Genomic DNA, 13,940 nt, shown 5'->3' on the forward strand with positions numbered 1-13,940 from the left:
AGTAAATTTCCAAAGACAATGGCGTAGACCAACAACTGACAACAGAAAAAATGGCAAGACAAATGCACCAGGATAAGCACAAAAACAACTTCTCTCTTTGGACTTTAGAAACTCTAATATCAGCATTTGGGTCCTGGCTCTAATTTCAATCCGCTTTTTAAGTGCCTTTTATCTGTTTGGTCCAAAAAGTACATGATGACAGATTCCTCAGACAATTTAGAAACTGTGATCCAACAGAGCCAATGGCTGTTGAAAGTTCCATTTTCATTTTCTCTTAAAACAAATATGACAAAATGTGTTTTCCAAGACTAAAGTTTTGGCCCATTTTGTCATGCAGCATCAAATTGGTGACAAGCAAAGATTGTGGTAAAACTTAAAATAAACACCTGAAAGAAAGCCAAACTCAAGACCTCCGACATGCATTTTTGTCCCACACAAAACTGCTACTTCATCACAAAGCCAAAAAGAGCTTTAAACTCAGAGGGGACAAATGAAATACAGAAAAATTTTTACTTTGACCTCCATCCAAAATGCCTATTACCATGGTCCTGGTAAGTCAAAGGAAAAATTTGACTTGTATAACACAGCAGTGGAAATCAACCCAGAAGAACAACAACTCACAATGTGGGCAAGCATGGCACAGAAACTTAAAACCACTTACTGACCCATGCAAAAATATATACCACTTTGTAAACAAGCATGTGGACACTGCGTGTCATGTAGGATGAGAAATAATGCATTTGCACATTAAATAAGTCACACCGATCTACATATTGATTACGTATTTTACAGGTTAATTAGAGCTGTTAATTAACTAACTTATCCACGAAACTTGGCATAATTAAATTCATCACAGGGTTTGTTAGTGAAGATGTCAAACTCACTCAGTGCAGGCTCGGCCAGATAGCTGTAGCGCTTACGTAAGGCTAGGGATGCAAAGGTATGACGTTGTCGATCTGGCTTTTCAGTCTGCAACAATAGCAAACAACACAAAAACCTATCAGTTCTAGGTCACCCTACATTGACTATTGCTGCCAAATGAGCAACAACTGGACCTTGCAATGTCAAATTAAAGCAAACCCTTCAGTCTGCACTGACATTAAATACAAAGCCCATATATGACTGCAAAATATGGCACCAACAAGAGGTTTTAATCTTCTATTTAGGAAGTACTTATACTATTTAGATTAAATGTTACTTTGCCAAGCTAGTCTTTTAGCTTGAGTTTGTCAAGCTAAGCCTACAAACTATCTACTGCATGTACTTAAAAATGAAAATAATGAGTTTGGAGCTAGTGTTAATACATGCTGAATCTTAAGAACAAGTAAACTCTAGAGCCATTTGTATCACATACTATAGAACGCAAGGGATAAGAAGTGGACATAAGACAAGTAGTTTTTCATTTCTACCATATATCATGCAAAACTGAGCAGCTAAAAGTTGCTTTGAAGAAGCCTGTAATGCCCTTATAGAAGCGGAAAAAATAAGGCTATGAAGAGCAGAGCAGGGCCACTATAGGTCTAGCGCAGAGGACAGCACAGGGTGGGGAGGGTGTGGTTTACCTCATCCTCGGCATCTGACTCCGTTTCCTGGTTCCCAAGATGCATTGCAGGAACAGGGGGAGTAACATAATGGAAAGCAGGGGGAAAAGAAACAGGGGGTGAAAAAGGAGTGATTGACAGAAGCTCCAACTCAGAAGAGAGCCACTTAAGCAAAGGAAAAAGCAAAAACCAAAAAAAACAGACCAAACAAAAAAAAAGAGCATAAAGCGCCAACATTCAGCAGCAGAATGAAGCCACGAAAAGCCAGCCTGATAATTAAAAACCATTGCACACAAGCCCTCAGCCAAAAAGCATCCAAATCAAAAGGCGAGTAGGAACAAAATGAAACAGCCAATGACAAGAATCCACTGCAGATGTAACCGATATACACAGAGAGAAGCTTTAAACAGATAAAAGACACAGTGGCGGCAATTTGGCCAAAGTCTTTCTCTGTCTTTCATCTATCCGGGGCTGAAACTACCCTAACCATGAATATGGTTATGGATGTGACAACAGAGAATGGTGGGTGTATACTACCTTACCTTTTTCACTGCGGGAAGCGTGATGTTCAGGTTGCACACGGCAGTTTGTGGAAGGCCTTTCGTGATCTTACATTCTTTCAGGAAAGTGAGTCGACCACACGGCTCTTGACTGGGATCTCTGACCTACAGTGAGAAAATGGTTCTTTTTGAACTCCTTTCTTTTACAATGTGGTAGTTACTGCAGATTTACTTTAATATAAATATGTTTTTTTTTATCAGCACTAGGGTATTAGTGGTAGATTCTTTATTTGCCTGTCTGCCTAGAAACTATCTACAAACAGACCAAAATTTCCCATTTTTAGCCTTTATGCACCTAGAACACCTTATAAAGGAATCTTATCATTTTATTTTCACAAAAACACACATTTATATACACAAAATGTTCACATCCAATGGGAGGAGGAGTAGAAATGGGGATCAGGATAGTCCACGGTCTGTGGGGGAATCTCTTTTTGTGTCAACTGGTGCAAATTCATGTGAATATTTCTCGATTTCCATCTTTGCATAGACTTTATATGTAATCAACATTTGGTCAATATACTTCCACCTGACCAAATTCTCATCTGTTATGGTGCTTTTGTAAGAGGAAAAAAAGGTATCCTAGTAGCCTTCCAGGATTGACCCCTGGAAGTCTAATGGATATCCCAACACTCAAGAAATTTTACCCAAACTCATGAAAGCTTATTCATAAATTCAGTAAAAAAGATCTGTATTCACTATTCCTGAGTGTTTGGGCTTCACTTCCACTTTCAACAATTTTGTTTCTCAATCTGTATTTTTACATCTGCCTTTTATGAGCCAATCAGTCTCTGTTGTGTGTCCTTTAAATCTCAGTGCTCATCTGTCATTCTGCTTTCAACTCTTTCATTCATGTGACCTCATCTCCACCTTATCATGGTCGCGTCACCTGTGTCCACCTGTTTCATCTACACCACCAATTGAAACCATGTTAAACAAAGTAGTCAGCATTGTAGCATGTTATATCAGACAGAGGAAAGATGCTAAGAATTTGAGTGTAACATAAAAATAGTCCAACTTTTCTGCTTTAGTACTCTTCATTTTTGTTACAGTGATGTGATATAATAATTCACACATAGAAGTGTAGTTTTCACAATGATGATATACAAAATGACACAAGCAAAATGATTGATTTAACAACTTTAGCGAGAATAGGAACTGGGTTTTGAATTGGAATAAGAGCAGTAAAGGCAGTAAACAACAATAGAACTAACTTAACCATTACTACAGCTTTTAGCCAGTATTTGGACTGCACTAAGTTTTTGCCATATAGATTTATGAAGCCAACATTGTATTCTAGCCTAGCCAAAAGGTGCTGGTGGTGCTGGAGCACACGTTAAGATACCTTGACGCAGAAAGGCAGCCGGTTCTCCTTGAAGGCGTAGAAGTTAAGAACTAACTGCTGACCAGCTTTGGTCAGGGGAGCCAAGTTCCCATAACAATCCACATATATAGGCCTGCCCTCCAGAACCTGAATAAAACAAACAGCATTCACAGTCAACATAAAAATATAAAACAAATTTACAAGAATAGAGATAAAGAAATGTTTCTGTGATAAAGTTAAGGACACCAGGCTGAAACTTCCTAACGCTCAGCAGTGTTAAGCACTGAAACTGATTTCACGCTGTGAGACGTGTCACAAACCTAATGCAGCAATAAATATAAATTTATTTTAGTTAACTAAGGAGTGCAAAATTAAATCTTATTTTCTTTCTTCCAGTTTATCAAACTATTAAATTCCTTCATTTCTTAACTTTTATTCGATTAAGTTGTCCTTATCACCCTCAGCAGCATTTCCCATTTTCTTTCTAATTTTCCTAATGCTCTAGACGTGTGTGTAGATCCAGAGCATTATAATAACCTCATAGAATAATTATAATGCTTTCACTAATAATCATTGATACGTTCCAAAAAGCATAAATTTACAGATGACAAAATATTTCATTATAGATTAAACTGTGCTACGAGTTATACTTGATAGGATTTGGGGAATAATTAAAGTAAAAGTAACATCAGTTGTATTTAATGTTGAGAAAAATGCTTCAATAAACTGCACTTAACCCTCATACCTCTATGTCTTTGCTCCTGGCCACCTCCTCAAAGTTCTCCTGCTGCTCCAGGGTTTTATCCACCTTGTCATCCGTCATACAGAAGCACCTCAGGCTGGACTCCACTGGGTCATTCATCTTAGCAAACACCACAAACTTGGCCATGTAGGGCACACAGATCAGCTCCCTGTAGAGCTGCGTGGCCAGGCCCACCGTCTCTGGTATCTGGTGGCAGTCTGCTAACCAGAACCTGCACAAGAAGCAAGTAAAGTGATCAGTGTTTAAGACCGAGATTAATATATGCATAAATATAAATGTATGACTTGAAAAATTGATCTCACCTGGCAGAAACATTAGTGGTGAAGGAGACGCAGTCATTAACAAAGGTGAGAGGAGTTGTGCCTGTGATGTCTTCCCACTGTGCTGGTGATGTACCACCTGGCAGATAATTATCCAGATAAAGTTTAGGAAAAATCAGGCTCTTCTTTATGTCTATTCCACTTTCAACTTGACATGCTTTAAGACATGTAAGATGCAAATGTTATTAAAGTACTGGATAATTACCTAAATGCTATTCATTCACTTTTTGTTAGAAAAATTTAAAATATGATGTTGATTTCAAACGTTTAACATTTCACAGAAATGTTCATTCTCACTGTGAGTTTTGGACTTATATTACTGAACAAGGCCCAAATATTAGATATGCAAAGCAGGTAAATTACTCATTTTGTTTAATTAGGTAACTCTACAACAATATACTAACTCCAAGAATATAACCAGACACATTAACATCCACCTTCTAGAAGAACTGTTGTTGCTTTAAAGACAAAAAGTGGTCACATTTAAATGCAACTCTTACACCTCTGTCGCGCGTTTCTCTTGGGCTTTAAATCGAATAACACTTTGCACAACTGAAGATCACTGAGCTTTAACTTTGACAGATATCCCATCTGGTACTTGTTAAGAAAGCAGGCTGGCATAAAAGGGTTTGCACAAACATTTAATAAAAGTAAATCACTGTGTACATGCACGCGGGCGCTCGGAGAGTCTTGTTTGCTCTAGCAGCCACCAACTAAACATCTACCACAGATTGTTCATGGCTGAGATATTTCCGAGTTACAGTTAGCACAAGTGGCTTTGCTAGTTAGGTCAGCATTTAAAAGGGTGGTTTTCACCAAGTTTAAGCATTGTGTTGCATTTTCATGTTAAAAGTAGTAAGGAAGGAAGGAACGGGCCTTACTTAAAACAGGTCACAGACCAGAATTATTACACTAATTTTAATCGACAAGAATGTAAAGTAATGAAGCAATGTCCTGTTCTACCATGTTTCTAAATGGAAATATCTCATTCAAACAACAAAGACACCATTTTGTGTAATATTTCTCATTAACAATAAAGAAACATTATTTCAGGAAAAATGCTGACTGGCCAAAATGTTGTTACTTTCAAATATTTCTTCTCTTGGCATCTAAAAAACACATATACCTGTGATGCTACAGAGAAGGCGCAGGGAGGGAGTATAGTCTCCTTTGTAGCCATTTGTAAGCCCCTCCCCTGAGAGGGGCGGGACTGGGATTGTCATGGTGATTGGCTTATGGAACTTCCTTCTTCTTGGCTCCACGGTAACAATGGGGCTGAAGGTTGCTCGATTACCAAGGATTTTCTTCACGGCCTCATCGGGTACCGGCTGAGCCTGGGATAGCAGAGCCAACAGGGAATGAGGATTTTGTTGTTTTATTTTTGTAGCCTTACTGTACATATATAGTACTATGTGTGCTTTTGTCTATACGTCATAAACTCTGGCACTTAAACTGAAACAGCAAATCTTTACATCTCTCAAACTCACCTGCAATCCAACCTTGATTTTCTTTGTTAGTGCTCCCTCTGGAAAGGAAGCCTGAACCAATGGGACGCTGCGACTGCACAGAGTCCCGCCCTCTGGTCCCATCTGGTGCGTCTCCTGTCTGATACGAGACACTACTGCAAAGTATTGTGGGAAATCCTTGGTGATAATGCGGCAGATTCTCTTCCTCTCCAGCTCGTTGGGACTGTCCAGCTCTACAGGGAATGAAAAGAAATCAAATAAATTAAATGGGGGAAAAAAAGGAAAAAACTACCTCATGGAGTAAACTTTAAAATCTTCACTTGTTTCACTGACTACAAACACAAGCGTACTCCCTCAGGATCACATTCTATAATCACAAAAATGTGCACTTACAGACTTACAAACACTTACAGGCATTTTTCAGATTAAATCCCAGAATGATCTTAAAATCTTGAAATATTTGCCAATGTATGTTCGCTGTACTAGTAGTAGTCTGTGATCAAGCTCGTTTGATGTTTTATCTGATTTCTGTGCAATTTAATCAGGTCATTCACTCCACGTGAATTATTTTTGGGTTTCCTCCAATTTAAGCAGAGTATCTCATTACTCAACACAGAAATCAACATGTTTGTCATATTTTACATGCGCTCCAATCAGCTTGAACCGGTTATCATCAGGGTGTTGCTTCGGTTTATTTCAGTGTTTGCTCATTAATGCGCTAACTTTTACCACAGCTTGCTCTAAAACAGAAACTGAAGTACTTGTGGTTTAGGTGTTTAGCGCAAAGTTAGAACACTTGTTTCACCTTCATCCATGCCATTGAGGAGCTGATTGAGGTCGTCAGTCTTGCAGTCGTACAGATGCTCCTTCCAGGTTTCTCCGTTCTCACTGCGCAGCAGGATCAGCTCTCTCTCCTGACCCCGCATCGAGCCAAAATGAGGGATCTCCACTATCACAGGCCTGGTAAGGTATACGTGGAGGAAATATCATTGAATAAGTTTGATTAATTTCTGAGCGGTATGACAAGTAGGTAGGTAAGTCAAAACGAAAGATACCACTCTACCATTTGTCTTTAGGAGCTGGGGCCTCTTTCTAAAATGGACTGACAGTTGAGTCATACCAAAAATCAAAAGTAGGCACAAAAACCACACATTTCAGTACTAACTTGAAATGTAAGGCTGATGTGCAAATTTTCTCTAACTTGATGTAAAGGAGTTTCTTAATAATCATGTAGGGCTATTGCAGTTCAAGGCACATAAGTGTTCTGCTTCTGTCCAAACTCTTTCATGTTTGTTTTTGTCAATTCACCATTTGATCCATAAAATAACACAAGATGCCTGGCTTCTGCTTTTCCATTCCTTAACCAAAACCTGTTTGTGGGGAAATCGCACATTCATTTAGATTGCTGATTATAATTACTGATTTCAGATGCTCATGTTACAAATGTGATTCTTAGAACCTATTTAGGCAAAGTTCTTTTTTATGCTCAAAGTCATTCATGAATCAAATGACACAAACCCTCAGGAAAGACGTTCCACATTTTTATAAATGAGGGCCTTTATCTGAGCAGCTGGGAGAGCAGACAGTGTAGTCCTCTCTTAAAAGAATGGTGAGGGAAGTTTGTGCTAGATTAATTTAAATCTAAACCTGAAAGACAAATGATAACAGAGTTTTGAAATGACAGCTCTTTAAGAAGATACTACAGTATTCATGGTATTCAAATAAAAAAAAAGTATTACCAAGTTTACACAAAGTAACAAGAGTGGAGACAGTGATCTTAACAACATACAGGTGTGAATGAAATGTGGTTCTGCTGATGAGAGTGAAGCTTCATAATCACTGCGGCGGCCATGCTGCAGGGTCAATGGGACGTTCAAAGTGAATGTGCACGACTTGACGAGACAGATGATGTCATGATGTAATGAGGGGAGAAAGCTGCACAGCCCTTACTTAAACAAGGCATGATAGCAACACAAGAGAGACGGATGAATATGCACTACTCTCAGAGTAGGCAGTAGAACTGAAGAGTAAGTTTAAAGTGGAGCTGTCTGAGTAAATATATACATTAAAAATGAAATTAAAAACGATATTTTTTTCTTGAATGTCCTGTTTTCTCAATCAAAGAAGAAAGAATTCACTTTTACAAATTTGAGCCAGCATTAGAGACAAACTGAGCTGGTTGAAAGACACAAGGAGCAATTATTGCAGTCGCACTTCACTGCACTGTAGGTACGATAAGTCACCTGTCCCAGAAAACCAACAGGACTGCTTCAATTTTGAGAAAAAGAAACTGTAAAGGTGAAATCATGTGCTTTAACTACTGTGTGTGGCTTCAATTTTACGTTCATAAAGCTCTATAATTCTGTGCTGATAAAAGCACCAAAACAAAAGTAATAAAATAAATAAAAACTAGGCGTATGATGATGTCACAGCAAGAAAGTCCCGGGTTCAAAGCTGTTGGCACTTCTAGGGGAACTTTGCATGCTTTGTTTCTTGTGCCATAAAAGACAAACCATGCAAGGTTACTGGCTATCATGGTCAGCGGAAGAAAGAGCTTTTCTACCTGTAATAAAAAAAACATAGTAAACTTGACTTGATACAAGTGGATACTATTGATCCACTGCTATTGGATACTGTCCCTGAAACCATGCAATACAGCTCCCTCACTAGGTTTGTATGCTTTTCATTATGGCCATTCTTCATTTCCCTTTTTAGGGCTGATGAATGATTTGCACTTTCTGGTGTATTTTCTTTGGTAAAGTCTTTCTTTTCATGGTAGATTACCTCCTATGTCTGCCTGCCTCAGTGGATGTTGTAAAGGGGTTTCTTCTTTACCATAGAAAGGATCCTGTGATCATCCACAAAACTTGTCTTCTCTGGATGTTCAAGCCTTTTTATGCTGCCAAGCTCACCGTTTTTTGTTTTGGCAGCCCAAATTTGTCCTTTTTTACTTGCATATAAAGCTTCAAATGTCACACTTGGAATTAAGTCTAGATCTGACACCTGATGAAGTTTTGAAGACATAAAAAATGTAAAGCACACAACTGTGCATTAAACTGGATTTAGTTCCCCCATGGTTGAAGTAATACTTTGATCAGGCCCTTTAACTAATCCTGAAAGTCTGGTTGGGTCTTTGTTTGGCTTCATTTGTTCTTGAGCTCAATTCAAATGTACTCTTGGACATACAGAGTCAAAATTGCATGTTGAGGCACAGCTTTAAGATCTTAACCCTGCTCACATAAAAATGTCATCAGTATAACACTTTCTACCAAGAGCTTTTGACATTAATTATATAAAATTATCGTGAGATGACATAAAACTGATAACAGTAGTCATGAGAAGCAAAATGATGCTTGGCTTCAGGGAAAAAAAGGCTCATGCCCAACAAGCGCAGTCCAGTCCAAACAGCCAATCAAAAACTTTACATTCAGTGATGTCAGAAGCCCACTGAGAGCTTCTGAAATAAAAAAAAATACAATGATATATAAATAAAAGTGGTGGAAAATTAACTGTAATGGAGTTCACAGTTAAACTGTGTAGTTTTAGGAAGAATTTGCATGTAAAAACTAATTTCTGCCTGTTAACTCACTGAGGCTATTACAAATCAGCTGCTGGTTGACCCATCTTCCAACTATATCGATTATTTCTTCCCAAAACTACATGGCACCCATACTGATGCTGTAACCTATCAAATCAAAGTCAACAGAGATGGGTAAAATAAACCATCAGCATGAATCAGCCTCGGTCATGTTGTTTCCTTTGGGGAGGTGGGAAATACAGGAGAAAGGGGAGCAGGGAGGAGGGAAGGGTGCTATGTTTGGTTCCTACCCAATAAATCTAGTTCCTCTGGGTCCCAGCTGTAGCACGGGACTAACCAGGCTCTCGCCTTCATTAAGGGCTGGCAGCTTTCTGGGGAGATGTAGTTTACTGTGTCCGCAAAATAATGAAACACACATACACACAAAACACACACTCGCAAAGTCAGTAAAAGCACACACACACCACCGACTTCTATTTCTGTATCAGTAATAAGCTCTTTTATCAGTAACAACATCTTATTTATTGTTTCAGGTACAATTAGTGGCATCAGTAATGGCAACAAGCGAGAGAGGCAATATTTGTTGCCTGTACATCCCAGATTTCTTTACTTTAATCATATCTCATGAGTTATGCAGTGATATGAGTAGCAGATGGGGCAATAATTAGAAATTTTTCAAGCAAAAATAGCAACGAATTCCTGATGACGGCTTCTCAATGGGAACAAATGCTGCTACTTTCTGTTTTATAATACACGGAAATTAAAGATTTCAGGCTCTTAAACCATATTACACAAGTTGCTGCAGAACGCAGTACAACCAAAATTACTGTGAAGGTGCGCAATGAACTCGTTGCCTTCAAGATTGCTGCTTCAAAGACATGGACCTGGTTAGTTGCTGTCTTCAAAGCCACATTGGTGTGTCAAGACAGCAATAAAATGGCAATAAAGTGTAGCCAGCCTGCCATCGGTTTGCGATCGAATGAGGTCAAGCTGGCAACCACTGCACATGCATTCTGTTTAGGATAATGCAATAATTAACTGTGAGAAAAATCGGAGGAAATTTCAAATCTGTTGCCTTTCGTTGCAAATCAGTTGCAGTCTGCACACATAGAAATTCACATCAGAGATCTACAACAAAAATTCAGAAATGCCTCCACAAATAGTTACACAGTTGTTGCAGAATTATAAATTAACTGCAAAATAAAAACCAAGTGCCCCCTAATTTCACATTTATATAGAAATATAACCAGAATACAACCAGTTGGCAACCAGCTGAGTTGAGTCCCCTACTGCAAACAGACAAGTTGCAGAAGGCTGACTCAGATTGACTGCAACTTGTCGACAATCTGTCAGCAATTATAAATTATATTTGCAAATCTTCACCAATATGTCTGAGAGTGACTGCAGTTAGAACGAGTCAGGCCAAAAAAAACATCACCAGGTAACCCCAGGTTTTAAAACTAGTGTGACCAAGCTATTATTGACTCAGTACTGCCATGTGCACCATAAGGATTTGAAAAGCTTTTGTTTATATAAATCCTCAACTGGTTTAAAAGTGTTTAAAAACAGTTGCTAAGGTTACTCTTTTTTAAATTATTGATAACGTTTCTGAGATAATACAAATTGCAAGAAGAGGTTGCACTGTTAAAACTTGAACCTGGCTGTAGAGGACTGGTTTGACAAACAATTCTGCTACAAAAATTATAAATCCAGTGGTAGAATTGTGTGTTCGTCACTGATTCTGTGGACTAACCACAAGGCCCCCCAGACTTTAATCAATTTAATGCCCGTTTTCATTTTACATCTGTCTAATGAACTCGTGTAGAACATCAGGTTTATGGAAAACCTACTCGGTTGGGACCCAGATGCACAGCTGTTATTTCCCTGCACTTCGGTGCCATTCTGTGGTTCTTATAACAACTGGAAAACACATCATGCAAACAAAGCTTCGACTGCCATAAATCAAATGGATTCAATTCTTTGTTGAACTTCCAAAAATTTAGTTTTGAACTTATTACTTCCATCTCTTCCGTGTGATTTTGAAAAGCGCTTGTATTGAGTTAATCACCTTTTAATGCTGCATGGCTTAACGCTACATGTTGGCTAAATGCTGTAAGCCCAGGTCAACTTTAAATCACCCTCACAGTGGAGCATAAGACCACCGTTTTGGAGCAATTAAGAAATAATAATCATTTTCCGTTTTTCCCATGTTAATTATGTGGAACAACCCAAAATGGCACAGCTATACACTCGCCTAAAGCGCTCTCAATCATATTCCTTGATGTTAAGGTGGTAATACAGTTCTGAGAGAGCCATGTTCTGTGCTTTGTGTCCGGTTTTATGAACTCCCACTTGTGATCCTATTTGTGCGTTTGGCGTCATCCTAAATAAATATCTTGATATATGCTCTATTGAAATCCCATCATATTCAGCAGTATTCTTTCAGAATATTTGAGTTGTCTTGCATTTTGGGCCAAGATACACAGCTCTAAGCCATCTTTATCAAACAGGCAGACATGCATTTTTTTAATCATGTTAAAACTGTAACTGCTGAATTAAAAAAAAAACTCCTCCCATGCAATACAGCTATACATGAAGTCAAATTATGCCTACATATTTACATTACAGTATTTATTTTTAAAGATGTTGCAGTCATTACTAATGTTGCCTTTACTTTGCCAGAGGGGAAACACTGCTTACTTGAGGGTGAGCAGACTACAACAATAAGACTTGTACTGCGAATATTACCCCTTAACATGCACATACACACATTCACACTTTCTAATATAAATGCAGGTGGCTGGAAATGGCAATGGCAAGAAGCAGAAGAAAGGAGATGTCAAGATACAGAACAAAGGTGCACAAAAATAAGCCGTTAAGCAACAGCAAAAACAATCTCAGCGATGTTTAAAAAGAAGGTCTTACCCGAGGAACTGCGCTCCTGCGGGACCGACCTCAACAAGTCTGCTGGCCAGGCCTTCTCCTTCCACCATCGGGGGAGGCGACGCCAATTTGTGCCTCTTCACCAGTCGACACGTGATCCGGGTGGGCGCTGTGCACTTTCTGGGTGGGATGATGATTCTCATGCCGTTGTGACGGCTTCCTCTCATAGAACCACCCCTGGCGTCGACCATGAAGCTGACCAGGAACCTGACGGAAAGTAAAAAGGTAGGAAGGGTCGGAAAAAGAGGGGGAGAGACGTAGAGTGACAGGAGAGAGGGAAGGGAAACAGAGTTTGCGAAGATAAGAGGTAAAACAAAGTGAAGAGAGAAAGAGATAACCAGGGAGGGCAAGTAAAGGGTAAAGAAAAATGGAATAAGAAGAAAAACAAATGTTGGTTTATCAGCTGTACTGATGACGAGAGAGGAGCTTTAGTCGAGGTCCCATGCTGTGATCTTCAAAACACTGACAAAGTAAGTGTGAGTAAAAGGGAGAAAGAGAGGTGAACAAAGAAGAAAAACCAAAAAATGTACGGAGGTTTCTGTGCTGGCTAGGACTGAAGTTGAAAAAATAAAATAAGAAGAAAAACAACTTTGGCATGTAGATGTTGCAGATTTGGTAAATCGATTTACAGAAAGTGAATGTTTTTGAATTAAAATGTAAAAACTAGTCGATCCCATAGGATAATAGATTAAATGTTTTATTGTTTTCTGTAGATGATATATAAATTTGACAGCCAGGACACCAACACAGGAACCTCCAGTGTGTCTTTCCTTTTTACCCACATTAGAAGGTAGTGTACCTCTGTGTGCAGCTCATTTAACTCAAACAAGGAACTTATAAGTCACACACACAGATGCACACCATGCAATACTGTAACTGAAATGTGGTGTTAGTTTTTATGTTATTTAACAAACAGCACATGAATTGTTCTTATATGCTTGAAGGGGACCTGTTATGTGCTTCCTTATTTTCTGTCATACATACACCCTAACTGTCACCTATACTAATATTAAACATAGCCAAAGTTTCAAGAAATGTTTCAGTCAGTTTTTTCTACTCTTGGCTCTGCATGATGCCATAAAGAGGGGCGTGTATGTGAATAAAGCCCCGCCCACCTGGTGTTAAAATCCCCTGCTTACAGGGGGCAGACAATCAAAGAGAGAATGCTTAAAGGGAGAAGAAAGGGCAGTATAACAGTGGATGAGCTGAGAGACTCCACAGAGAGCCAGTGTAAGATTCATGCAAAACTATTCTAGCAGAGTCCAAGAACTGAGCTGGGTTCACCGTCACATTACAAACCAAACCGACGCTTTTACAGAGTTTCAGTTTTAACATTTTGATCTAGAATGATACATGTCATAGTTTTTACTGACTATTTAAAGCTAATCTACTGTCTTGTCAAAACAGTAAAGGCTTGCTGCTGAATGCAAAATGCAAAAACCATAACACATGTCTAAAGCACATGAATTAAATTTAAAACCCACA

The 13,940-nt window shown here is 38.8% G+C and overlaps 1 protein-coding gene across 14 annotated transcripts in view; it reads right to left on the reverse strand.

Moving 5' to 3' along the window:
• Window positions 1-13,940, reverse strand: part of LOC100703272 (ankyrin-3) — a 178,870-nt gene that overhangs the window by 26,219 nt on the left and 138,711 nt on the right. For 8 of the 14 annotated variants that reach the window (XM_019362289.2, XM_019362287.2, XM_019362288.2 and 5 more), the window contains 10 exons: window positions 12,438-12,662; window positions 6,780-6,934; window positions 5,996-6,207; window positions 5,635-5,842; window positions 4,491-4,587; window positions 4,171-4,399; window positions 3,447-3,572; window positions 2,084-2,206; window positions 1,563-1,589; window positions 885-969 (listed from right to left, as the gene is read on the reverse strand). In XM_019362289.2, coding sequence (XP_019217834.1) covers window positions 885-969; window positions 1,563-1,589; window positions 2,084-2,206; window positions 3,447-3,572; window positions 4,171-4,399; window positions 4,491-4,587; window positions 5,635-5,842; window positions 5,996-6,207; window positions 6,780-6,934; window positions 12,438-12,662 — 1,487 coding nt within the window. Of the gene's footprint in view, window positions 1-884; window positions 970-1,562; window positions 1,590-2,083; window positions 2,207-3,446; window positions 3,573-4,170; window positions 4,400-4,490; window positions 4,588-5,634; window positions 5,843-5,995; window positions 6,208-6,779; window positions 6,935-9,802; window positions 9,902-12,437; window positions 12,663-13,940 lie in introns of all 14 variants that reach the window. The other 6 variants (XR_003221300.1, XM_025909615.1, XM_025909614.1 and 3 more) reach the window with 1 other exon arrangement.

Source organism: Oreochromis niloticus, linkage group LG8 (genome assembly GCF_001858045.2).
Source record: "Oreochromis niloticus isolate F11D_XX linkage group LG8, O_niloticus_UMD_NMBU, whole genome shotgun sequence".
Classification (NCBI taxonomy): Eukaryota; Metazoa; Chordata; class Actinopteri; order Cichliformes; family Cichlidae; genus Oreochromis; species Oreochromis niloticus.